Consider the following 27,790-nt stretch of genomic DNA (forward strand, 5'->3'; position numbering starts at 1 on the left):
CATATTTACTATTATAAAAGTTTGATTACCTTTTGTTGTCTTAGTCAGAATGCACTCCCAGGACTGCTACTTCAATAACAAATGTTGGTTTGGTCCAAAATAATCCATCGTTATATCCGAATAGCGGCGTTTTGTTCGTGCGTTCCAGACACTATCCGAAATGGTAAAGAAGGGTCGCGCGCATGGCGCAATTCGTGACAATAAAATTCTAAATATTCCATTACCGTACTTCGAAGCATGTCAACCGCTGTTTAAAATCAATTTTTACGCCATTTTTCTCGTAGAAAAGCGATAATATTCCGACACGGAATCTCCTTTTCGGCAAACAGAGGAAAAAATCACAAAGGCGGGGGCGGTCGGGTCACGCGCATAAGCCCAGAGTCCCTTGATCGGCCACTTGAGAAAGGCGATAATGTGTTTCAGCCTGGGGCTGGAATGACGACATTCTGTTTTTTCCCGGGCTCTGAGAGCCTATGGAAGACGTGGGAAGTGTCACGTTAGAGCAGAGATCCTTAGTAAAAGATAGAGATGGAAAAGAAGTTCAAGAAATGGTCAGACAGGCCACTTCCTGTAAAGGAATCTCTCAGGTTTTGACCTGCCATTTGAGTTCTGTTATACTCACAGACACCATTCAAACAGTTTTAGAAACTTTAGGGTGTTTTCTATCCATATGTAATAAGTATATGCATATTCTAGTTACTGGGTAGGAGTGGTAACCAGATTAAATCGGGTATGTTTTTTATCCAGCAGTGTCAATACTGCCCCCTAGCCCTAACAGGTTTTAAAGTGGCTAGTGATACATTTATTACATACATTTTTCCATTATTAAAGTGGCTGGAGTTGAGTCAGTATGTTGGCAGCAGCCACTCAATGTTAGTGATGGCTGTTTAACCTCTCTAGGCTAGGCGGGACGAATTCGTCCCACCTACGTAACAGCCACGGCTATCCTGTGGCGCGATTTTCAAAACCTTAAAAATCCTATTACTTCAATTTCTCAAACATATGACTATTTTACAGCCATTTAAAGATAAGACTCTCGTTAATCTAACCACACTGTCCGATTTCAAAAAGGCTTTACAACGAAAGCAAAACATTAGATTATGTCAGCAGAGTACCAAGCCAGAAATAATCAGACACCCATTTTTCAAGCCAGCATATAATGTCACCAAAACCCAGAAGACAGCTAAATGCAGCACTCACCTTTGATGATCTTCATCAGATGACAACCCTAGGACATTATGTTATACAATACATGCATGTTTTGTTCAATCAAGTTCATATTTACATCAAAAACCAGCTTTTTACATTAGCATGTGACGTTCAGAACTAGCATACCCCCCGCAAACTTCCGGGGAATTCGCTAACATTTTACTAAATTACTCACGATAAACGTTTACAAAAAGCATAACAATTATTTTAAGAATTATAGATACAGACCTCCTCTATGCACTCGATATGTCCGATTTTAAAATAGCTTTTTGGTGAAAGCACATTTTGCAATATTCTAAGTACATAGCCCAGGCATCACGGGCTAGCTATTTAGACACCCGGCAAGTTTAGCACTCACCATAATCATATTTACTATTATAAAAGTTTGATTACCTTTTGTTGTCTTCGTCAGAATGCACTCCCAGGACTGCTACTTCAATAACAAATGTTGGTTTGGTCCAAAATAATCCATCGTTATATCCGAATAGCGGCGTTTTGTTCGTGCGTTCCAGACACTATCCGAAATGGTAAAGAAGGGTCGCGCGCATGGCGCAATTCGTGACAATAAAATTCTAAATATTCCATTACCGTACTTTGAAGCATGTCAACCGCTGTTTAAAATCAATTTTTACGCCATTTTTCTCGTAGAAAAGCGATAATATTCCGACACGGAATCTCCTTTTCGGCAAACAGAGGAAAAAATCACAAAGGCGGGGGCGGTCGGGTCACGCGCATAAGCCCAGAGTCCCTTGATCGGCCACTTGAGAAAGGCGATAATGTGTTTCAGCCTGGGGCTGGAATGACGACATTCTGTTTTTTCCCGGGCTCTGAGAGCCTATGGAAGACGTGGGAAGTGTCACGTTAGAGCAGAGATCCTTAGTAAAAGATAGAGATGGAAAAGAAGTTCAAGAAATGGTCAGACAGGCCACTTCCTGTAAAGGAATCTCTCAGGTTTTGACCTGCCATTTGAGTTCTGTTATACTCACAGACACCATTCAAACAGTTTTAGAAACTTTAGGGTGTTTTCTATCCATATGTAATAAGTATATGCATATTCTAGTTACTGGGTAGGAGTGGTAACCAGATTAAATCGGGTATGTTTTTTATCCAGCAGTGTCAATACTGCCCCCTAGCCCTAACAGGTTTTAAAGTGGCTAGTGATACATTTATTACATACATTTTTCCATTATTAAAGTGGCTGGAGTTGAGTCAGTATGTTGGCAGCAGCCACTCAATGTTAGTGATGGCTGTTTAACAGTCTGATGGCCTTGAGATAGAAGCTGTTTTTCAGTCTCTCGGTCCCTGCTTTGATGCACCTGTACTGACCTCGCCTTCTGGATGATAGCGGGGTGAACAGGCAGTGGCTCGGGTGGTTGTTGTCCTTGATGATCTTTTTGGCCTTCCTGTGACATCGGGTGGTGTAGGTGTCCTGGAGGGCAGGTAGTTTGCCCCCGGTGATGCGTTGTGCAGACCTCACTACCCTCTGGAGAGCCTTACGGTTATGGGCGGAGCAGTTGCCGTACCAGGCAGTGATACAGCCTGACAGGATGCTCTCGATTGTGCATCCGTAAAAGTTTGTGAGTGTTTTCACTAATGCTCTTGTGGCTGAATGGAAGCAAGTTCCGGCAGCAATGTTTCAACATTTAGTGGAAAGTCTTCCCCCGAAGAGTGGGGGCTGGTAAAGGAGGAAAAGGAAGGACCAACTCCATATTAATGCCATCATTTGGGTATGAGATGTTCGACGAGCAGGTGTCCACATACTTTTGGGCATTTTATCAGATCTCAGGATAAGACCTAGATGCAGACAGCTGGAGTCACAGTTTATTGACCCGAACAGGGGCAGGCAAAAGACAGGTCAAAGGCAGGCAGAGGTCCGTAATCCAGGGCACAGTCAATAAGGTACAGAATAGCAGGCAGGCTCGGGGTCAGGACAGGCAGAGGTTCGTAAATGGGTCAAAGTCAGGAAGGTACAGAACGGCAGGCAGGCTCGGGGTCAAGGAAGGCAGAATGGTCAGAAGCGGGGAAACTAGGAAACAGAACTTGAGAAAGCAGGGAGACGGGAAAACACGCTGGTAAGACCTGACAAGACGAACTGGCAACAGACAAACAGAGAACACTTGTATAAATACACTGGGGATAATGAGGAAGATGGGGGACACCTGGAGGGGGGTGGAGAAAAGCTCAAAGACAGGTGAAACAGATCAGGGTGTGACACAGTGTAATTGCATAAAATTTGCATTTATGACAGACACATGAAAGTAAACATGTACACGTGCAAATAAACACACAAAAACACTCACGTGCATGCATGTACATATATGTGCAACACACACACCTACACACACACACACACAGAACCACACATTGACAAACACACGCACACACAAAGCCCCCCTGTCCACACACACACAGCCCGCACAAGAGCAAGCACCATCACCCACACACACAGGCTCAGGGTCACCCTTTATTACTGGAGGAAGCAGTCAGAGACTAAATGCAGTGTGTTACTGAGGCGCACAATAAGCCAAAGCTCCTTCTCCTCCAGAAAACATTGCTTTCACAGAGAGGAGAGAGTGAGAAAAAGACGCCACAGCAAGGCATCCAGCCAGCTCCCATCAACACCATGTGTCACTGACCATGGCAGAGAAGAAGGTGCTATATCTTCATAGAAATCCCAATAGTCACAGACATCAATGCACACCACTGTGATTGTTTTTGAAAGCCACAAGGTTTTTAGGGTATATTACGGTAGACATTCTTACGAATTTGAGTAATAATATTTAAGGCTTTTAGGAGAGAAACATTGAATGATGTTGTTTTAAGTCAGTTAAAGCTGTGTGTGTTGGTAGAGATTTGTTTTATTTGTTTGGGAAACACTGTGTGATTACGGAACTAAAACATTTGCTCATTCAATTATTTATAAACGGCGTTACTGCTGAGTTGTGGAGTAGTTTGAACAGATTTTGTTGTAGCTTTCAACTAGAAGCAGACAGGGAAGCATCGGTATCCTGCTCATCCTCTGTTTCGTTGGAGGGCGCAACCATCTGTCAAACACACCACTCTGTTCTCCTCTGTTACTCCAAATGTTCTCCTTTATCTTTCCTCTTTTTATTTTTGAAAAGCTATCATATCAAATGCTCTCTTTCCTTCACTTTCTCCCATCTCCCGATCTCACCAACGTTCACTCTCTCTCCCTCCTCTTTTTCTACCCTTTTGTTTCTGTCATTTATCATTGTTTTTCCTCCCGCTCTCTCTGTCCCTGCTGCTCTCCCTTCTCTCCTTTTCTCTCTCTCTCAGTCTTTCTCATTTCTTCTCCGTCATCCCTCTTGCCTCCCTCTGTGCTCATGTGTGGTAAGGGCAGGGTATTACCATGGTGAAAATCAAGCATTTCATCAAACACCTGTGTTTTCCACTGAGAGGCATTGGTTTGGCTGCATTTCAGCTCCAGAGCATTTCCTCCTTCGGAAGGACAGGCGTTTCTTGTTATTCATGAGATTCAGGTGCAGGTTGCCTATGTTTTTCGTCTAGGAGAACAATCCAATACCTATCTTAAGGATATAATGTAATGGCCAAAAAATAAGAGTAGGGGAGAATGGGGTAAGCTGAGCCACCCTTGTTTCTAGGAAACCATACACAAAATGTATAATTTGACCAAATATTTAGTAAGAAATCATAATTTCATGGAGTCCGTGAAGGAAGAAACCACATGGTAAAAACAGATTTTCCCCAAGTGAAATTCATTTATTGCGTTAGAGGTTTCACGATGCTTGTATCTAAACAAAATAAGATCATTTTTAAATTGTTCTATACATCAGTTGGGGTCTCTATAAGCTTCAATGTGAGGTCCCTCAACCTAGCATGAAAGTGCATCTTTGTAGCTGTGTGGGGTAGGTTGAGCCAATGACCATGGGGTAGGTTGAGCCAATGGTTGAGCCAATGGCAAGTAGAGCAAATTGAAATGTTTTTTTTTCCAAGGCCTAATGCAAGGCATTCATTCTGGGATATGAGGTGTTAAGTCTGTGTTACAATATGCTTACAGTTATTATTGTGATTGTGTTGAATTGTATTTGGGAAATAAAGATAAACATGGTTTTAAAAAGGTAGCGGTAATATTTCTGCTAAATTTTCCCAACAATGCAGTAATCAATATCGGTAGTACTATAAAACAAATTAAAGTAGAACAAAAACACACAATTAATAGAAATATGAAGACCACGAGAAAGTACTGTAAATAAGCTAGAGTGAGGGAAAAAAGTATTTGATCCCTTGCTGATTTTGTACGTTTGCCCACTGACAAAGAAATGATCAGTCTCTAATTTTAATGGTAGGTTTATTTGAACAGTGAGAGACAGAATAACAACTAAAATATCCAGAAAAACGCATGTCAGAAATGTTATAAATTGATTTGCATTTTAATGAGGGAAATAAGTATTTGACCCCCTCTCAATCAGAAAGATTTCTGGCTCCCAGGTGTCTTTTATACAGGTAACGAGCTGAGATTAGGAGCACACTCTTAAAGGGAGTGCTCCTAATCTCAGTTTGTTACCTGTATAAAAGACACCTGTCCACAGAAGCAATCAATCAGATTTCAAACTCTCCACCATGGCCAAGACCAAAGAGCTCTCCAAGGATGTCAGGGACAAGATTGTAGACCTTCACAAGGCTGGAATGGGCTACAAGACCATCGCCAAGCAGCTTGGTGAGAAGGTGACAACAGTTGTTGCGATTATTCGCAAATGGAAGAAACACAAAAGAACTGTCAATCTCCCTCGGCCTGGGGCTCCATGCAAGATCTCACCTCGTGGAGTTGCAATGATCATGAGAACGGTGAGGAATCAACCCAGAACTACACGGGAGGATCTTGTCAATGATCTCAAGGCAGCTGGGACCATAGTCACCAAGAAAACAATTGGTAACACACTACGCCGTGAAGGACTGAAATCCTGCAGTGCCCGCAAGGTCCCCCTGCTCAAGAAAGCACATATACATGCCCATCTGAAGTTTGCCAATGAACATCTGAATGATTCAGAGGACAACTGGTGAAAGTGTTGTGGTCAGATGAGATCAAAATGGAGCTCTTGGCATCAACTCAACTTGCTGTGTTTGGAGGAGGAGGAATGTTGCCTATGACCCCAAGAACACCATCCCCACCGTCAAACATGGAGGTGGAAACCTTATGCCTTGGGGGTGTTTTTCTGCTGAGGGGACAGGACAACTTCACCGCATCAAAGGGACGATGGACAGGGCCATGTACTGTCAAATCTTGGGTGAGAACCTCCTTCCCTCAGCCAGGGCATTGAAAATGGGTCATGGATGGGTATTCCAGCATGACAATGACCCAAAACACACTGCCAAGGCAACAAGGAGTGGCTCAAGAAGAAGCACATTAAGGTCCTGGAGTGGCCTAGCCAGTCTCCAGACCTTAATCCCATAGAAAATCTGTGGAGAGTGCTGAAGGTTCGAGTTGCCAAACATCAGCCTCAAAACCTTAATGACTTGGAGAAGATCTACAAAATCCTTCCTGAGATGTGTGCAAACCTGGTGGCCAACTACAAGAAATGTCTGACCTCTGTGATTGCCAACAAGGGTTTTGCCACCAAGTACTATGTCATGTTTTGCAGAGGGGTCAAATACTTATTTCCCTCATTAAAATGCAAATCATTTTATAACATTTTTGACATGCGTTTTTCAGGATTTTTGTTGTTGTTATTCTGTCTCTCACTGTTCTAATAAACCTACCATTAAAATTATAGGCTGATCATTTCTTTGTCAGTGGGCAAACGTAAAAAATCAGCAGGGGATCAAATACTTTTTTCCCTCACTGTATATACAGGGTCAGTTCCAGGGTCAGTGCCAGTACCATATTTACAATGTGCAGGGATACTAGAGTGGTAGGGGAGGATATGTATAAGGGTAAGGTGACTAGGCATCAGGATATATGAATAATGGAGTGGCGGCATATATGAAGATTGTATGTGAGTGTGTGTGGAGTCAGTATGAATGTGTGTGCATGTTATGTGTGTGAGCCAATGAAGTGTGTGTTGGAGTGTCAGTGCGAGTGAGTGTGTAGAGTCCTATGAGTGTGCATAGAGTCAGTGCAAAAATGTAAATGCAGATAGTCTGTGTAGCGATTTTGTTAGCTATTTAGCAGTCTTATGGCTTGGGGATAGAAGCTGTTCAGGAGCATGTTGATGTCAGACTTATTGCTCCAGTACCACTTGCAGTGAGGAAGCAGAGAGAAGTCTGTCCAATACCGATTATTGTATGAGACAATATAGAAACATTTTTGAGAAGGATTTTATTGAATAAACATATTTATGGGTTTATTTTAAATCTAGAAAATGTTATTTGTAGGTTTATTTGTTGCTGTAAAAAAAATTAGCGATTTTAAGGGTCTAAGGGTCTTTAGATTTGGGGTGGGGTCGCAAGAAATTCTTGCAAAAACAAATTGGGTCCCCAGAAATTCTGGTGGAAAAAATGGGGTCCCCGCTGAAACAGTTTGAATAGAACAAGCAAAGCCTAGAGTGCAAGAGGCCAATAGATTTACATGTGATTGGGTTTTTTGATCGCTGTCGGATCTGCTGGGAACGATGATGTCACTTTGTGTTTTCAGTGATGCTGAGATTGACACTGCCAGTTGACTGACAGGATGATTCCTCATACATAATTAGCACAGGAGTCCAGGCCTCCCCCTCCTCCCTCCTCTTCTTCTCCCTATTCTCCATCCCTCCACCCCCTTCTCCTCCTCCCTCTCTTTTCTGCTTCCCTGACCATGTTTCAAATTAGTGTGCAAATATGTCCCTTGTAAATGCTGCCTCTGTTTGAAGTGATTTCTCTCTCTCTTTCTCTTTCTCCCTCTCCCCCTCTTTTTTCCAAAAATAATTCAGCCTTTAGCCAAAAGCTCATCAAAGCTGTCTTTATTCTCTTCCTGTTCCTGGAAAGGTGGTGTTTTCCTAGCCGTGCCCTAGTGAGTCATGCTCTCCTGTCTTGTGTGTCATCCTAGTCTGCGTGGGCGATAGCCATTTTGTGATTCAGATCTCTGCTCCCTTAGCGTGGCAGCCGTACTGGAAGTTACTGAAGGTAGAGATTGGTGAGGAACGATGGTGGCTTCTTCTCCAGCTATTAACTTAGACAGGAAGAGACTGGAGTGACACGGGGGAACCAGGCCCACTGACACGCCCTGTCATCAGCAGGTGTATAAGTCAGTGCCATTGTACGGAGGGTGGTAAGGTGTGCTGATTTCAGGGCGGTTGTGTGAAACCGCAACATGTTGGCAGTGGCCAATGAGTGTCTTGGTATTTTTTGAATGGACTATCTCTTACAAGGTTAGCCACACATTTTTCAATTAGAATTGAAATAACTATACAAATGATAAGTTATAATCTTTTGTCTAAATGGAAAAACCTCACAGAGGGAGAATGGGAGCACAAGAGCACGAAAGAGCAGGGGTGGTGGCTGAAGAAGATGAATGGAGGAGAGAGAGGGACAAGGAGGAGGAAGAGGAAAAATGCTCTGGAGCCCAGGTCTCTAATGACTCATGGGTAGATTCAGCCCACGGAGGAACGCTAGAAATTCACAGTGATAAATGACTCAATTTGAACTGCTTCAATTAGAAAGGAAACTTTGCATGCTGATTTAGTGGAGAACTGGGAAATCACACAAAACACAACCAGAGGGAAAGACACAAAAAAGAGAGGCCTCACCTCCAGAGCAGTGGTTCCTAAACTGTAGGGCGGCGGGGCTATTGTAATAGTAGAATGCACAAGGTACAATTAAGAAATTGGGAAGTGCATCAGCAGTTTTCCTCTTATCATGTTAGAAAACCTTAGAGAACAATGTATATGTTGTCAGAAATGTCCTGATCAACTAGCCCATGTCAGCAAAAATTGAGTAGGTTTTTTACCCTATTGATTTTGTTGTAATGTTTGAGTCTTTCATATCACATTAACACACATAAGACATGGCAAAATACTGTATGTAGAATTGAAGGAAATTAACTTTAAAATGGCAAAATGCTCCCTTCACCACATGACAAAATGCAAGGGGGGGGGGGGGTGCAGGATGTTCCCCATTGCTGGAAGGGGGGCCTGAGTGAAAAAGTTTGGGAACCCCTGTCATAGAACACTGTAATAGAGAGGGTTGGAGCTCCGGGGTGAAGTGTCCCCTAGGTACAGATCTAGAATCAGTTTCCCTTCCCCCAATCCTGATCTTAACCATTATTGGGGAAAAAGCTAAATCCGTTATCAGCGTCTGGCAACATCATCGTTCCCAGGTAAGTTCACCCTCCACCCATTCAACACAGCAGCTCCACGAGATTCAGCTCAGCGTTCTAAACTCATCTACATATTCATACAGTTGAAGTCGGAAGTTTACATACACCTTAGCCAAATACATTTAAACTAAGTTTTTCACAATTCCTGACATTTAATCCTACTACAAATTCCCTGTTTTAGGTCAGTTAGGATCACCACGTTACTTTAAGAATGTGAAATGTTAGAATAATAGAGAGAATTATTTATTTCAGCTTTAATATCTTTCATCACATTCCCAGTGGGTCAGAAGTTTACATACACTCAATTAGTATTTGGTAGCATTGCCTTTAAATTGTTTAACTTGGGTCAAACATCTTGGGTAGCCTTCCACAAGCTTCCTACAATAAGTTGGGTGAATTTTGGCCCATTCCTCCTGACAGAGCTGGTGTAACTGAGTCAGGTTTGTAGGCCTCTTTGCTCGCACACGCTTTTTCTGTTCTGCTCACAAATCTTATATAGGATTGAGGTCAGGGCTTTGTGATGGCCACTCCAATACCTTGTCTTTGTTGTCCTTAAGCCATTTTGCCACAACTTTGGAAGTATGCTTGGGGTCATTGTCTATTTGGAAGACATATTTGCAACCAAGCTTTAACTTCCTGTCTGATGTCTTGAGATGTTGCTTCAATATATCCACGCAATTTCCTCCCTCATGATGCCATCTATTTTGTGAAGTGCACCAGTCCCTCCTGCAGCAAAGCACCCCCACAACATGATGCTGCCACCCCGTGCTTCATGATTGGGATGGTGTTCTTCGGCTTGCAAGCCTCCCCCTTTTTCCTCTGAACATAACGATGGTCATTATGGCCAAACAGCTCTATTTTTGTTTCATCAGACCAGATGACATTTCTCAAAAAAGTATGATCTTTGTCCCCATGTGCAGTTGCAAACCATAGTCTGGCTTTTTAATGGTGGTTTTGGAGCAGTGGCTTCTTCCTTGCTGAGCGGCCTTTCAGATTATGTCGATATAGGACTCGTTTTACTGTGGATATAGATGCTTTTGTACCTGTTTCCTCCAGTATCTTCACAAGGTCCTTTGCTGTTGTTCTGGGATTGATTTGCACTTTTAACACCAAAGTACGTTCATCTCTAGTAGACAGAATGCGTCTCCTTCCTGAGTGGTATGACAGCTGCGTGGTCCCATTGTGTTTATACTATTGTTTGTACAGAGGAATGTAGTACCTTCAGGCATTTGGAAATAGGTCTTGGCTGATTTCTTTTGATTTTCCCATGATGTCAAGCAAAGAGGCACAGAGTTTGAAGGTAGGGCTTGAAATACATCCACAGTTACTCAAATTATGTCAAGAAGAAGCATCTCAAGCCATGACATAATTTTCTGGAATTTTCCAAGCTGTTTAAAGGCACAGTCAACTTAGTGTATATAACCTTCTGACCCACTGGATTTGTGATACAGTGAATTATAAGTGAAATAATCTGTCTGTAAACAATTGTTGGAAAAATGACTTGTGTCATGCACAAAGTAGATGTCCTAACGACTTGCCAAAACTATAGATTGTTAACAAGACATTTGTGGAGTGCTTGAAAAACAAGTTTTAATGACTCCAACCTAAGAGTATGTAAACTTCCGACTTCAAAGTCCTCATCTCCCTAAACTCATTCATACATACTCTACATTCATACATACCTGCTGCTGATTCTGCAACATGAACATTCACTATGCATGTGTCAGTAAGGATTCCTCTTACTTATCCTAGTCTCTCCCCTAATACATCCAAGTCACTCTCAGAGTCTGACACTTATCATTCTCAACCCCCTGGAGATGTGTTAGCTCCTACAACTAGTGTTTCTGCTTGTTATACATTACACTATTCTGCCCTGGGCATATGTTGCCACTATGCCACGCACCACACACTGCCTTCATTAAATCACAGACTGTACAACTGCTTCTGAAACATTTCAAGTATTTCGACTGATTTCTCTAACAGTTAGATCCTACCAGCTATGGGCGACCCATGTTCCCTTTATGAACTTTCTTGCATTACATGTTCAGGCAGATATCTCATATCTTGCATCCCCCCAAGTCCCAGCCCCAGTCCGCCCCTCCCAGATATTGATTAGGCATTGACTCCCAATCTGCAGAGAAGTAGATTGGGCTGGGGGAAAAGTCATGGCGAGGAGAGGACTCGGCAGCCGCTCCTCTCCTTTTCATTTGTCGAATTGAATCAATAGGGAGGCCAGCTGGATGTCACAACTATCGTCAACAGTCATTTATCAACACAGTAATTGATACCTCAATTTGAAACACCAGACACATAAGAAATGTGAAATAGAGCCTGTGAGATGGAATACTAGTAATTCAGAGACGGCTTGCCAGGCCAAAGTGACAACGATCTTGTGCGTGAGCAATTCAATCAGAGTGACTCCAAGCATTTAGATGGCAATTGCACCCAATCCATTTTCTAAATATGATTGAACATGAATAGGTAATTGTGACGCGTGACAATGGAATGGGGGAGAGAGAGGAAGAGAGATTCCATCCCTCCAGTGGCCAGTGTTCAATTTGTGTTTGCTCAGTCAGACTATTGGCTGCCAATTCCAAGCACTTCCCTGCTTGTGTTGGCAGAGTGAATCACTTCTCCAGCAGCAGCCCACAAGGCCAGGGTGTCTACGACTCTCCGAGCAAGTAGGGAAAAAGGAAAGAATGAGTTGCAGATTCCTCTCATAAAAGTGACAGCAACTAAAGCCTCGGCTATAAAAAAAAAAAAGCTCTGGAATCTCCAGGGAGACATTTATCTTGTGTGCTCAACAGCGGCAGGTTTCACGATGGAGAGCGCGAGAGCAAGGGAGGGAGGAGGGAGGGATAGGGGGATTGGATCCAACTCCCAGTAGGCTTCCTCGCGGCCATTATTCAAGTGTTAATTCCCTATTGGACATATATTTCAGCTGGCATACAACTCAAAGTGTCTGTAAGGTGCAGTTTTTGTCAAATAATGATGGATACAAATGCTTTAGAATGAGAAAAATCCACAAAACAAACACACTCACTAACGGGTTATGCACAGACACTTGCATACACACAGAGAGAATCATCCTTATATGTAAACTCAGCAAAAAAAGAAACGTCCCTTTTTCAGGACCCTGTCTTTCAAAGATAATTCGTAAAAATCAAAATAACTTCACAGATCTTCATTGTAAAGGGTTTAAACACTATTTCCCATGCTTGTTTAATGAACCATAAACAATTGATGAACATGCGCCTGTGGAACGGTCGTTAAGACACGAACAGCTTACAGACGGTAGGCAATTAAGGTCACAGTTATGAAACCTTAGGACACTAACGAGGACTTTCTACTGACTCTGAAAAACACCAAAAGAAAGATGCCCAGGGTCCCTGCTCATCTGCGTGAACATGCCTTAGGCATGCTGCAAGGAGGCATGAGGACTGCAGATGTGGCCAGGGCAATAAATTGCAATGCCCGTACTGTGAGACGCCTAAGACAGCGCTACAGGGAGACAGGACGGACAGTTGATCGTCCTCGCAGTGGCAGACCACGTGTAACAACACCGGCACAGGATCGGTACATCCGAACATCACACCTGCGGGACAGGTAGAGGATGGCCCGAGTTACACCAGGAATGCACAATCCCTACATCAGTGCTCAGACTGTCCGCAATAGGCTTAGAGAGGCTGGATTGAGGGCTTGTAGGCCTGTGGTAAGGCAGGTCCTCACCAGACATCACCGACAACAACGTCACCTGTGGGTACAAACCCACGGTCGCTGGACCAGACAGGACTGGCAAAAAGTGCTCTTTACTGACGAGTCACGGTTTTGTCTCACCAGGGGTGATGGTCGGATTCGCATTTATCGTCGAAGGAATGAGCGTTACACCAAGGCCTGTACTCTGGAGTGGGATCGATTTGGAGGTGGAGGGTCCGTCATGGTCTGGGGCGGTGTGTCACAGCATCATCGGACTGAGCTTGTTGTCATTGCAGGCAATCTCAATGCTGTGCGTTACAGGGAAGACATCCTCCTCCCTCATGTGGTACTCTTCCTGCAGGCTCATCCTGACATGACCCTCCAGCATGACAATGCCACCAGCCATACTGCTCATTCTGTGTGTGATTTCCTGGAAGACAGGAATGTCAGTGTTCTGCCATGGCCAGCGAAGAGCCTGGATCTCAATACCATTGAGCACGTCTGGGACCTGTTGGATCAGAGGGTGAGGGCTAGGGCCATACCCCCCAGAAATGTCCGGGAACTTGCTGGTGCCTTGGTGGAAGAATGGGGTAACATCTCACAGCAAGAACTGGCACGTCTGGTGCACTCCATGAGGAGGAGATGCACTGCAGTACTTCATGCAGCTGGTGGCCACACCAGATACTGATAGTTACTTTTGATTTTGACCCCCCCTTTGTTCAGGGACACATTATTCCATTTATGTTAGTCGCATGTCTGTGGAACTTGTTCAGTTTATGTCTCAGTTGTTGAATCTTGTTATGTTTATACAAATATTTACACATGTTAAGTTTGCTGAAACTAAACACAGTTGACAGTGAGAGGACATTTCTTTTTTTGCTGAGTTTATGTGCACACACTCACACATACACACAAGCACACGAGCACACATACACAGGTGTACACATACACATGCACACACGCTTACAGGCATGCACACACATACCCATCCTCACCTCACATACTGTACAATAGTAATAGATGTATTGGGTAGGTGAGTTGATAGTGAGCGAGATGGAATGCTCTGTCTGCAGCAGAGCATGTTATTGAGCTCTCTCATGTTCCCTTGTCTGGAGTAAATGGAGCCTTTCTGTAGAACAGTCTACAGTCACTTCACTCTCACTCAGGCGTGACTGTGCACACACACACGGCTGCAAATGTGCCCACACACAAGCACGCACACACGTATACATGCAAGCTCACACACACACACACACACACACACACACACACACACACACACACACACACACACACACACACACACACACACACACACACACACACACACACACACACACACACACACACACACACACACACACACACACACACACACACACTAGTTGGGACCAACCCTGGTTACCAACCCTATTAAAGGTTTTTGTAATCGCTTTGTTACTATTTTCACAAGTATGTGGTACATTTTCACAACTCTTAGTACAAAACTCCAAATTGATCACACTTTTAACACAGCCAGTTTTCTTTCAAAAACCTGTCATTCTGCATTCCTTTGGATTATAAACATCTCTCACCACACAACCATTGATTCAAAATATACGTTTATTGTGAAATGTCATTAGAACATTGGTTTAATCACCAAAACCCAATAATATCTTTTCAATTTAGCTGTTTTATTTACCAGTTAATCCAATAGTAAACAACGCAAGATACGCGTTTCAAATCACTCTTAGAAGTGCTGAAAGTAATATGCTACAGTACTGTAAATTACAGTAGATTATACAGTTTTCACATTAGGCAGTACACTTACATTATCCAACAAAATTGACAGAAAATCGAAAATGTCCATAATATCTATCCGATGTGTAATCAAAGGTGTGATTAATGAAGACAATCATTCATGCAAAAAAAATTAAAAATCAGGTAAGATTTGCAAGATAGGTGTACTGTTTGTAATCAAATGTAAGAAGTGAAATGATTGAAAATCAAAAAATGTTTTGTACGCATTAATTTGCCTCAAGCCTGTTTTGAGCATTTGTCCGTACATTGAGTGTCACAGTGAATGTCCTTTTGGCATGGAAAATCCAAGCTTGACATTGGTCTACACTGATGTCATCGCATGCTTCATCAATGGCCAGAAAGTGTGGCATTTTCATGGGGATGGCGATTGTATACCTTCCACCTCCATGGTTAAAAAAAATCCTCAATGGGGTTGAAGAAAGGAGAGTATGGGGGCAGGTATAGGTTCAGGAATATAGAATGGGCCCGAAACCATGTCTGAACCAACTCTGCACGGTGGAACCTGACATTGTCCCACACAATGACATACGTAGGTAACCCCTTCACCTTGACAGGCCTGCTCAATTTCATTGAGAAACACAATGAGGTGTGCATTGTTGTAGGATCCAGGTGATGGCCTACGTCCTACCACACCATCTTCAGACATACTGTAGCTGTGCACATGGAGATGTTTCCCCCGCGCTGGCCAGGCACTTGGAAGGTTGCCTGGCCCGCATCATCAACAAAGATATACTTGTGATGGTTCACAGCAGCATCAAGAACCATCATCACCCTCTAAAAATAAAATGTGATTAGTTATTTCTACGGTATAGTTCCAATATGATATTGTGACGTAGCATGTGAATCAAATAGTAACAGTAATACAGTACATAGTGCTGTACCTGAACATACTCGTCCTGGAGTTGTTTCACCCGGTCGTTGATTCACCCGGTTGTTGTTTCTCTCAAAATGTGTTTCATAGATACCTGGTGCCTATTCAAAAGGCAGGCGATTGTTGTTAGGCTGATGGTTGCCACATTGGCAAAGGTGTAATCGCTCTCCGCAATGGCCTGCTTTATTTTGGACAGCTGTATATGTTACCATTTCCACCACTGCCCACTCCTGCTGGTCAGTCAGCACACGGACATGGCCACCACCATGCTTTTATTTGTCAATTCAGAGGGTAGAACAGAGTATACTGTCAATAGATCATACTGTAAGAATACTGTAACATGTTTGGTGAATTTACATGCATTACAATAATATGTAATTTACTGTAATAGTAAAGCATAGTCCATGTCCTGGAGACTTAACGTTTTTCTTGGTGAAATGTTCTCATGATCGAATTGACAGTTGATGTTTTCGGATTGGGGTGAACTAATCTGGCAGCCTCTGCCAAGGTAAGGCCTCTGTTTCCACATGGTCAACGACAATGACCCTGACTTCATTAGACACAACAGTTCCCTGCCATCTGCCTCCCTCTCTCTGATGTCCACCTCTTTGACAGGCCCATGCCCACCTCTTTAACCTTTTTCATCTGGCCCATGCCGACCTCTTTGATGGGGTCCATGGCCATTTCTTTGACCTCTTTGACAGGGCCCATGCCCACCTGTTTGACCTCTTTGACATGTTGCATTCCCACCTCTGTGACCTCTTTGACGTGGCCCATGCCCATCTCTTTGACCTCTTTGATGGGGCCCATGCCCTGCTCTTTGACCTCTTTGATGGGGCCCATACCCACCTCTCTGATGGGCCCCTTGTCCACAAGCACTTTGATTTATTCCTCTCCCTTGCTGTCTATCCAGCATCATGCTGAAAGAAATTGCAAGTGTTCACATACCCCAATTATGGTTACCACTATGTGAAATCAATAAGCAATAACGAGTAGTCATTATGTCTCAAAATCCATGTATAGTAGACAAACCAGTTTAAAATCTATAGGTTTACCAAACAGTTAAGTGATTAACCGTTAAGCGCAGTTGGATTAAGTGATGGTCAAACAAATGAGAAGATTATCTTATGAAAAGTATTGTGTGCATTGCATTGTGAAAGGAAATGATTTTATATGAAAGGTATTTCTAGATTAAACACTGTTTTAGGAATTAGGTTTGGTGAAAAAGTTACTGTGCTTTACAGTTTAGAAAAAAACGTCCTTTTTGATGATCTGTTTTGAGTTTTGTAGTTGTGAAACTGTTTCCACATACTGTTCTTTTGAAAATAAGTACCAAAGCAATAAAAAACTGTAACAAGCAATGATACTCCTGGGACTCAACTGAACTATGGAGTCACGATTTAAAGTAGTTGTGTGTTGTGCACTCTCAAACTTTTGTATAATTTCAGCCAGTAGTTTTGAAAGTGGTGCTCACGAGTCAAAACGTGTCCCCGTTTTTTGTGTCTACGTCATCCAATTGTTAACTACGGCATCCGTTTCCTGTGAAATGTGACACATTTTACACTTCATATGATATCATATGAATTTTGCAATTTGTGTGATATTTTACAAATCCAATTTGTGCAATATGTTACGAATTTGCTGATCACTCTGTACATCTTTAAACTTCTATTTTTTTTTACCTACCTGGTAAATACAATACAATATGCAATGAAGTGGTTACGCCAAGCTACGGTTAAAGAAAAAATCCACTCAAAAACTATATTTTGGTATTTTTTCATTAGGCCACTGTTGGTACAGTCCCAAAATGTTTTGCATGTCAGCAGTCAAGTTTTTAAGACTTTGGACTTTCAAGAAGCAAAGTGTTACTTGCCACATCATCATGATGATGCAGAATGCATCATATGATGCAAAACACATCATCCTGTTGGACAGCTCTTGTGGACATTCATGCAAGTAGCCTGGTGGTTAGAGCGTTCGGCCAGTAACCAAAATGTTGCTGGATCGAATGCCTGAGCTGACAAGGTAAAAATCTGTCGCTCTGCCCCTGAGCAAGGCAGTTAACCCACTGTTCCCCAGGCCCTGAAGACGTGGATGTTGATTAAGGCAGCCCCCCGCACCTCTCTTATTCAGAAGGGTTGGGTTAAATGCGGAAGACATATTTCAGTTGAATGCATTCTGTTGTACAACTGACTAGATATCCTCATGCCAATTGCACAAACCCTCAAAACTTGAGACATCTGTGGCATTGTGCTGTGTGACAAAATTGCACATTTTAGAGTGGCCTTTTATTGTCCCCAGCATTATTATCTTGGTAAAGGCGAAATGCTCACTAACAGGGATGTAAATTGATTTGTGCACAAAATTTGAGAGAAATAAGCTTTTTGTGTGTGTGGAACATTTCTGGGATCTTTTATTTCAGCTCATGAAACATGGGACCAGCACTTTACATGTTGCGTTAATATTTTTGTTCAGTGTAATTCTCCAAAGTGCCTTAATATTTGAGAATTAGCCTGGCTAACCATTAGCATTCGCTGCCAAAGTCATGATGATGCTAAACGAGGGCAGTTGCATGACCATCCTACATGTTGAATGGAATCTTGCTAGCTAACTCTGTTAGCCAGGCTTATTCAGCTTAAAACTAGACTGCATTTTATTAATTAAAGAAAAAATTTGCCTTAATGGTAATTTTCTAGCCATTATATAATTTATTTAAAAGTAAAAAAACAGATGTACCCCAGATTGCCCCTTTAAATTAGAAAATGATGTGCCATTGATGTCATTACTAATTTAGTACTGAAAAAGCCACATAGTCTGTTTGATATATAATTATATATTGCAAGATTGGTTCATTATTCAAAAGCTGAGTTTATAAAGTGCAGTCTTCAACTTAAGTTTAATAATAAAAATATATATGTTTTGACCACCTCAGATAGAGAGAAAGGAAGAGAGGGAGCTAGAGAGAGAGACAGGAGTAGAGAGAGAGAATTAGAAAGAGAGGAAGAGAGGGAATTTGAGAGAGAGAGACAGGAGTAGAGAGAGAATTAGAGAGAGAGGAAGAGAGGGAACTAGAGAGAGAGACAGGAGTAGAGAGAGAATTAGAAATGGAACTAGAGAGAGAGACAGGAATAGAGAGAGAATTAGAGAGAAAGGAAGAGAGAGAACGAGAGAGAGTAGAGAGTAGAGAGTAGAGAGAGGGAGATGTGTGTGTGTTCATATCTGGTGTGTGTGTGTTGTAGTGGTAGTGATGATATTGAAGAGCCCAGTAAACTCTTGTGGCACCACTGCTCTCCCATTGGCAGAGTTGCTGTTGGAGTTTTTGTTCTTTCTTTCTTTCTTTCTTTCTTTCTTTCTTTCTTTCTTTCTTTCTTTCTTTCTTTCTTTCTTTCTTTCTTTCTTTCTTTCTTTCTTTCTTTCTTTCTTTCTTTCTTTCTTTCTTTCTCTCTCTCTCTCTCCTCCTTACTCCTGTTTTCATTATGCCTTTCTCAGCAGCATTGTTCCTGCCTCCTCTATTCCAACACACCCTTACTTGACACTTACATTACTCTGGCAAATGACTCTGCATCCCAGCTCTGCTTGCCACTCCATGTTTCACCTTCCCAACTTTGTGACACAAAATCCAGCGGTGTGTGCCAGTGCAAGGGACGAGGGGGCAGACAGGCAGGCAGTGGGGGCATGGGGGAAGGCGAGGGGGGTGGGGAGGGAGTTGTTGGCCAGGGTACACAGCCCCGGAGGTCCGCTTTTAAAATAGCCTGATCCAGCCAAGTATGCACACCGCGTGGTTGTCTTCCTTTGACATGAGAGGAGGCTCTGATGATGCACAGGGACACTGGTGTTGTCACATATGCTTGATTATGTGTCTGTGTTTGATTGTGTGTGTGTGAACAGGTGGGTGTCGGTGTGGGAGTGGGTGTTTTTTCATTGTGTGTTTTTGGCTGGGTGGATGTTTGATTGTGGGTGTGTGTATGTGTGTGTGTCCGACGTGCCCATTTGTGTTTGTGTGTCTCTGTGGGTATGTGCATACATACTGTACCAACATCGTACGTAGGTACTCTGGTTGTGCTAGTCTGTGTTATAGTAATTAATTTCCTGGTTGTATGTCATTCCCACAGTATTCACAGTCTAAAAATATTGCTTTTGAAGGAATCTCTAAATGAAGTGGAAGGAATGATTATTCACACTGTTTCAGTATGGTAATTAAAATGATGAAAGAAGACATACAGTAAATACAGTGCCTATCATAAGTATTCCCCCCCTTAGATTTCTTCACAATTTATTGTTACAAAGTGGAATTCAAATGGATTTCATTGTAATTTTTGGTAAATTACTTAAAATACTCTGTAATGTCAAAGTGGAAGATTCTTTTAATAATTATTTTATATCAATGAAAAATATTACACTAATATACCTTGACTAGATCAATATTCACCGCCCTGAGTCAATACAATATTATTTTTTAACTTATTTTGTACATAATGTTGAGGCTACCGTCTCCTATGATCGAAAAGAGCTTCTGGACATCAGAACAACGATTACTCGCCTCAAACTGGATGAAGATTTATTATTTAACGAGCCCGATGCGAAGGATATACTGCTTTCTCGAGACCAGGCCCAAACCCCCGTCATTTGTGTGAAGAAAAGATGGAGAAAAATGGGTTGGAGGTCAGGCTGTCTTCTGAGAATTTGTAGGCGAGTGAGTAAACTTCCACTACCATCTGTACTATTGGCCAACGTGCAATCACTGGAAAATAAATTGTGTGATCTACGATTAAGAGTATCCTATCAATGGGACATTAAAAACTTTAGTATCTTATGTTTCACCAATTCGTGGCTGAACGACGACACGGATACTATAGAGCTGGCTGGGTATTCCGTGCATCGGCAGGACAGAGAAGCTACATCTGGTAAGACGAGGCGCGGGGGTGTGTGTCTATTTGTAAATAACAGCTGGTGCACGATTTCTAATATTAAAGAACTCTCGAGGTATTGCTCGCCTGAGGTAGAGTACCTCATGATAAGCTGTAGACCACACCATCTACCAAGAGAGTTCTCATCTATATTATTCGTAGCCGTCTATTTACCACCGCAAACCGATGCTGGCACTAAGACCGCACTCAACGAGCTGTATAAGGCCATAAGCAAACAAGAAAATGCTCATCCAGAAGCGGCGCTCCTAGTGGCCGGGGACTTTAATGCAGGCAAACTTAAATCTATTTTACCAAATGTCTACCAGCATGTCACATGTGCAACCAGAGGGAAAAACTCGAGACCACCTTTACTCCACACACAGAGACGCAAACAAAGCTCTCCCTCGCCCTCCATTTGGCAAATCAGACCATAATTCTATCCTCCTGATTCCTGGTTACAAGCAAAAACTAAAGCAGTAAGTACCAGTGACTCGCTCAGTACAAAAGTGGTCAGATGACAAGGATGCTACTCTACATGACTGTTTTGCTAGCACAGACTGGAATATTTTCAAACACTGTGGGGACGACGTCATCCCCACAGTGACCGTACATATCCCAACCAGAAGCCATGAATTACAGGGAACATCCGCACCGAGCTAAAGGCTCTAGCTGTCGCTTTCAAGGAGTGGGACATTAATCCGGACACTTACAAGAAATCCCGCTACACCCTCCGATGAACAATCAAACAGGAAAAGCATCAATACTGGACTAAGTTTGAATTCTACTTCAATGGCTCTGACGCTTGTCGGTTGTGGCAGGTCTTGAAAACCATGACAGACTACAAAGGAAAACCCAGGCGCAAGCTGCACAGTAACGCGAGCCTACCAGACGAGCTAAATGCATTTTATGCTCGCTTCAAGGCAAGCAACACTGAAGCATGCATGAGAGCACCAGCCGTTCCGGACAACTGTGTGATCACACTCTCGGTGTGAGCAAGACCTTTAAACAGGTCAACATTCACAAAGCCGCAGGGCCAGATGGATTACCAGGATGTGTACTCAAAGCATGCTCGGACCAACTGGCAAGTGTCTTCACTAACATTTTCAACCTCTCGCCAACCAAGTCTGTAATACCTACATTCTTCAAGCAGACCGCCATAGTCCCTGTGCCCAAAGAAGCGAAGGTAACCTGCCTAAATCACTACCAGCCTGTAGCACTCACGTCAGTAACCATGACGTGATTTGTAAGGCTGGTCATGGCTCACATCAACACCATCATCCCAGAAACCCTAGACCCACTCCAATTCGCATACCGCCCCAACAGATCCACAGATTACACAATCTCAATCTCACTCCACACTGCCCTTTCCCACCTGGACAAAAGGAACACCTATGTGAGAATGCTGTTCATTGACTACAGCTCAGCATTCAATACCATAGTGGCCACAAAGCTCATCACTAAGCTAAGGACCATGGGACTAAATAGTTCCCTCTGCAACTGGGTCCTGGACTTCCTGAAGGGCCGCCCCCAGGTGGTAAGGATAGGCAACAACACATCTGCCATGCTGATCCTTAACATTGGGGCCCCTCAGGGGTGCGTGCTTAGTCCCCTCCTGTACTCCCTGTTCACCCACGATTGCATGGCCAAACACGACTCCAACGCCATCATTAAGTTTGCTGACGACACAACAGTGGAAGGCCTGTTCACAGACAACGATGAGACAGCCTATAGGGAGGAGGTCAGAGATCTGGCAGTGTGGTGCCAGGACAACAACCTCTCCCTCAATGTGAGCCAGACAAAGGAGCTGATCGTGGACTAAAGGAAAAGGTGGGCCAAACAGAACCACATTAACATCAACAGGGCTGTAGTGGAGCTGGTCGAGAGTTTAAAGTTTTTTGGTGTCCACATCATCAACAAACTATCATGGTCCAAACACACCAAGGCAGTCGTGAAGAGGGCACGACAGCACCTTTTCCCCCTCAGGAGACCGTTTGTTTATGTTATTTTATAAGATTTGGCATGGGTCCCCAGATCCTCAAAAAGTTCTGCAGCTGCACAATCAAGAGCATCCTGACCAGTTGCATCACCGCCTGGTATGGCAACTGCTCGGCATCTGACCGTAAGGCGCTACAGAGGGTAGTGTGTACGGCCCAGTACGTCACTGGGGCCAAGCTTCCTGACATCCAGGACCTATACACTAGGCAGTGTCAGAGGAAGGCCAAAAAATTGTCAAAGACTCCAGTCACCCAAGTCATAGACGGTTCTCTCTGCTACCGCACGGCAAGCGGTACCGGAGCACCAAGTCTAGGACCAAAAGGCTCCTTAACAGCTTCAACCCCCAAGCCATAAGACTGCTGAACAATTAATCAAACGGCCACCCGGAATATTTACATTGACACGCCCCCCCCTCCCTTTTTCTGTTTTTACACTGCTGCTACTCGCTGTTTATTATCAATGCATAGTCACTTTTCCCAAAGCTACATGCACAAAATAACTTGACTAACCTGTACCCCCGCACATTGACTCGGTACCGGTAGCCCTGTATATAGCCATGTTATTTTATTGTTACTTTTTATTTTTATTTTACTATTTTTACTTTCGTTTATTTAGTAAATATTTGATGAACTCTTTCTTGAACTGCATTGTTGGTTAAGGGCTACACCCTGTTGTATTCAGAGCATGTGACAAATAAAAGTTGATTTGATTTGATTACAGCTTTGTTTGTCTGTTGAGTCTTGTGTAAGTCTCTAAGAGCTTTGTACACCTGGATTTCACAATATTTGCCCATTATTGTTTTAAATTCTTTATGCGCTGTCAAGGTGTTGGGGAGCATGGCTAGACAGCGATTTTCAAGCAGATTTAAGTCAAAACTGTAACTTGGCAACTCAGTAAAAAATTCACTGTCTTCTTGGTAAGCCACTCCAGTGTAGATTTGGCCTTGTGTTGTAGCTTACTGTCCTGCTGAAAGGTGAATTCCTCTCCCAGGGTCTGGTGTAAAGCAGATTGAAGCAGGTTTTCATCTAGGATTTTGCCTGTGTTTAGCTCCATCCCGTTTCTTTTTATCCTGAAACACTCCAGTCCCCAGTCTTTGCAGATGTCAAGTATATAACATGATGCAGTCACCACCATGCTTGAAAATAAGGTGGCAGTTACTATATGATGGATTTGCCACAAAAGGCTTTGGTTTTAGTTAGAATTTTTTTCCTTTGCCATGTTTTTTTGCAGTATTACTTTAGTGCCTTGTTGCACACAATGTTATTGATCCATCCTCAGTTTTCTCCCATCATTGCCATTGAAGTTTGTAGCTGTTTTAAAACCACAAATGGCCTCCCCGAACAGGGGAGACATCCTTGAGCAGTTTCCTTCCTGTCCTGCAGCTCAGTTCAGAAGGACGACTGTATCTTTGATGTGTCTGGGTGGTTTAATACATCATCCACAGCATAATTATTAACTTTACTATGCTTAAAGAGATATTCAATGTGTAATTTGTTATTGTTGCACATTTACAAATCACTGCCCTTCTTTATGAGACTTTCAAAAAAGCTCCCTGGTCCTTGAAGTTGAATATGTGCTTGAAATTCAATACTTGACTGAGGGACCTTACATATGTTGTATGTATGGGGTACAGAGGAAGGGGTAGTCATTCAAAAATCATGTCAACCCCTATTATTTCACATGGAATGAGTCCATGTAATTTGAATCCTGAACAAATTTATGCTCGCCTCAACAAAGGGGATGAATACTTATGCAACAACTATATCTTCGTTATTTAATTGTATTCATTTGTAAAAATGAATTTGTAAAAACTAAAATGTTCTTTTCACTTTGACAATAATGGAGTATTTTGTGTAGCTCAATGACAAAAAACATCCCAATTAGATATATTTCAATCCCACTTCAATACTTATGATACCAATTGCATGAGCCCCTGCTTTTGCTACTGGCTCCTGATTATAGCCAACAACCTTGTTACAACAACTTTATTACACCGTAATAAACCTATGAACTTTCCTTACTCAGAATGGTAATGTATGTCATTACTGTATGTCCTCTTTTACTGTTTGAAAACTTTAAATAACTCTCTCTCTCTCTCTCTCTCTCTCTCTCTCTCTCTCTCTCTTTCTCTATCCCCTTCTCCCTTTCCCTCCCTCCCTGTCCCCCCTCCTTCTCTCACCCTCTGTGCAGCCTGTGAGTTGATGAACAGGGGGATCCTGGCGCTGGTCAGCTCTATCGGCTGTATGTCGGCGGGCTCCCTGCAGTCGCTGGCGGACGCCATGCACATCCCGCACCTCTTCATCCAGCGTGCCACTGCCGGGACCCCTCGCTCCAGCTGCCCCCTCATCACCACCCGCACCCGCCAGGACGACTACACCCTCTTCGTGCGCCCGCCCGTCTACCTCAATGACGTCATCCTCCAAGTGGTCAGCGAGTACAGCTGGCAGAAGTTCATCATCTTCTACGACCAGGAATACGGTAAGGCTTCATGAACGGCCGTGTTAGGGGAAGTGGGGCGAAGCAGACTTGGGTTCAAATACTATTTGAAATCACATCAAATACTAGATCTGGGCTTTAATGAAGTCGCCTTTTACAAAGAAACCAATAGAACGGTCCCAAAAGTGAAAACCCTGACCACTTGGCACTCCAGGCAGGCTAAAGCAAAGGTTCAAAGATTTAAAATATTTTGAATATTATGTGAACCCAGGTATGATGGGAAGTGGGGTTCAGAGAGTAGGGAGTGGGGAAGGGGGGGGGGGGGTACTGTAGTTGACATCCATAGGGAGGCATTCAATGATGTATGATGATATGGGATGGAGATCTGGTAGACTCACAGCATGGCAGACATTAGCAAGCTAATGGATAGAGGCCTGAGCTCTGCAACCCTGCATTCTGGAGGCCCATAGTTAATGCATGAACATTGTAAACGTTTCCCACCATCTCCATCAACCTTCATTATACTGGATTGTTTGTGTTCTGTGTGTGAGAGAAAGAGAGAGCGAGAGAGCCTTTGTGTGTGTTTGTGCACGAGAGAAAGGGTCAGGCAGACAGAGATTATGTTCATCGCTGGATGTGTATGGGTGTATGTGAGTCTGTCCTGTGTCTGGCATTGTCTCCACTCCCCATGTATGTTGTGGTGGCTAATTTCTGCATTACCAAATGAGGAGAGTTACAAACTTCACACACCAGTCAGAGTTATACTTAAACTACTGTACATCTTTAATAATAAGAGCTTTGCAAAAGCACTTGACTTTCAATGATGCGCCATTGAAAGTGACAACACAAAAGTACAAAGATCTTTTATAGCCAAGATACACCCCTCTCAACCTACATGACGAACCACAGATCTTAGGAACAGTTCACAAAGGGACTTTATCCTCTCTGGGCCACTGTCCGATTTCAAAAAGGCTTTGATCTTCATCAGATGACAACCCTAGGACATTATGTTATACAATACATGCATGTTTTGTTCAATCAAGTTCATATTTATATCAAAAACCAGCTTTTTACATTAGCATGTGACGTTCAGAACTAGCATACCCCCCGCAAACCTCCGGTGAATTTACTAAATTACTCACGATAAACGTTCACAAAAAGCATAACAATTATTTTAAGAATTATAGATACAGAACTCCTCTATGCACTCGATATGTCCGATTTTAACCTCTATGGGCTAGGTGGGACGCTAGCGTGCCACCCGTGGTGCACTCCATCAACAGCAGGTGCATTTCAAGAGCGGCAAATTTGAATCCAAATAAATGTCAAAATTCAAATTTTTCAAAAATACAACTATTTTACACCATTTGAAAGATAAACATCTCCTTAATCTAACCACGTTTTACGATTTCAAAAAGGTTTTACGGCGAAAGCATAAATTTAGAGTATGTTAGGACAGTACATTTACAAGAGTTGTGTGTAATGTTTTGTCAAGTCAAAGACAGGGTCACCAAAACCATAAAACCAGCTAAAATGATGCACTAACCTTTTACAATCTCCATCAGATGACACTCCTAGGACATTATGTTAGACAATGCATGCATTTTTAGTTCTATCAAGTTCATATTTATATCCAAAAACAGCGTTTTACTATGGCATTGATGTTGAGGAAATCGTTTCCCTCCAATAACCGGCAGTCAAGTCAGCGTCACAAATTAAATAATTAAAATTAGAAAACATTGGTAAAATATTATATTGTCATTTAAAGAATTATAGATTTACATCTCTTGAACGCAATCAACTTGCCAGATTTAAAAATAACCTTACTGGGAAATCACACTTTGCAATAATCTGAGCACTGCGCCCAGAAAAATACGCGTTGCGATACAGACTAGACGTCATGTTGGGGAGATCTAAAATCGAAAATACTATGTAAATAATCCATTACCTTTGATTCTCTTCATCAGATGTCACTTCCAGGTATCACAGGTCCATAACGAATGTAGTTTTGTTCAAAAAAGCTCATCATTTATGTCCAAAAATCTCCGTCTTGTTAGCACATGATCTAAGCCAGCCGGACTTCTCGTCATGAACGAGGGGAAAAAATATATTTCCGTTCGTTCAAACATGTCAAACGTTGTATAGCATAAATCATTAGGGCCTTTTTTAACCAGAACATGAATAATATTCAAGGTGGACGAATGCATACTCTTTTATAACGTATTGGAACGAGGGTACCCAACATGAACTCGCGCGCCAGGTGTCTAATGGGACATCATCGTTCCATGGCTCTTGTTCGGTCAGATCTCCCTCCAGAAGACTCAAAACACTTTGTAAAGGCTGGTGACATCTAGTGGAAGCAATAGGAAGTGCCAAAATATTCCTCAGCCCCTGTGTTTTTCAATGGGATAGGTTTAAAGTCAATACAACACATCAGGTTTCCACTTCCTGTCAGAAAATGTCTCAGGGTTTTGCCTGCCAAATGAGTTCTGTTATACTCACAGACACCATTCAAACAGTTTTAGAAACATTAGAGTGTTTTCTATCCATATATAATAAGTATATGCATATTCTAGTTACTGGGTAGGATTAGTAACCAGATTA

The 27,790-nt window shown here is 42.7% G+C and overlaps 1 protein-coding gene across 2 annotated transcripts in view; it reads left to right on the top strand.

Moving 5' to 3' along the window:
* The window catches only part of LOC106580171 (glutamate receptor ionotropic, delta-2), a 609,807-nt gene that overhangs the window by 310,852 nt on the left and 271,165 nt on the right, over positions 1-27,790 (top strand). For both annotated transcript variants that reach the window (XM_045704300.2, XM_014160933.3), the window contains exon 3: positions 24,941-25,228. In XM_045704300.2, the coding sequence (XP_045560256.1) occupies positions 24,941-25,228 (288 nt within the window). The remainder of the gene's footprint in view (positions 1-24,940; positions 25,229-27,790) is intronic.

This window comes from Salmo salar, chromosome 20 (genome assembly GCF_965601325.2).
Source record: "Salmo salar chromosome 20, fSalSal1, whole genome shotgun sequence".
NCBI classification, from domain to species: domain Eukaryota; kingdom Metazoa; phylum Chordata; class Actinopteri; order Salmoniformes; family Salmonidae; genus Salmo; species Salmo salar.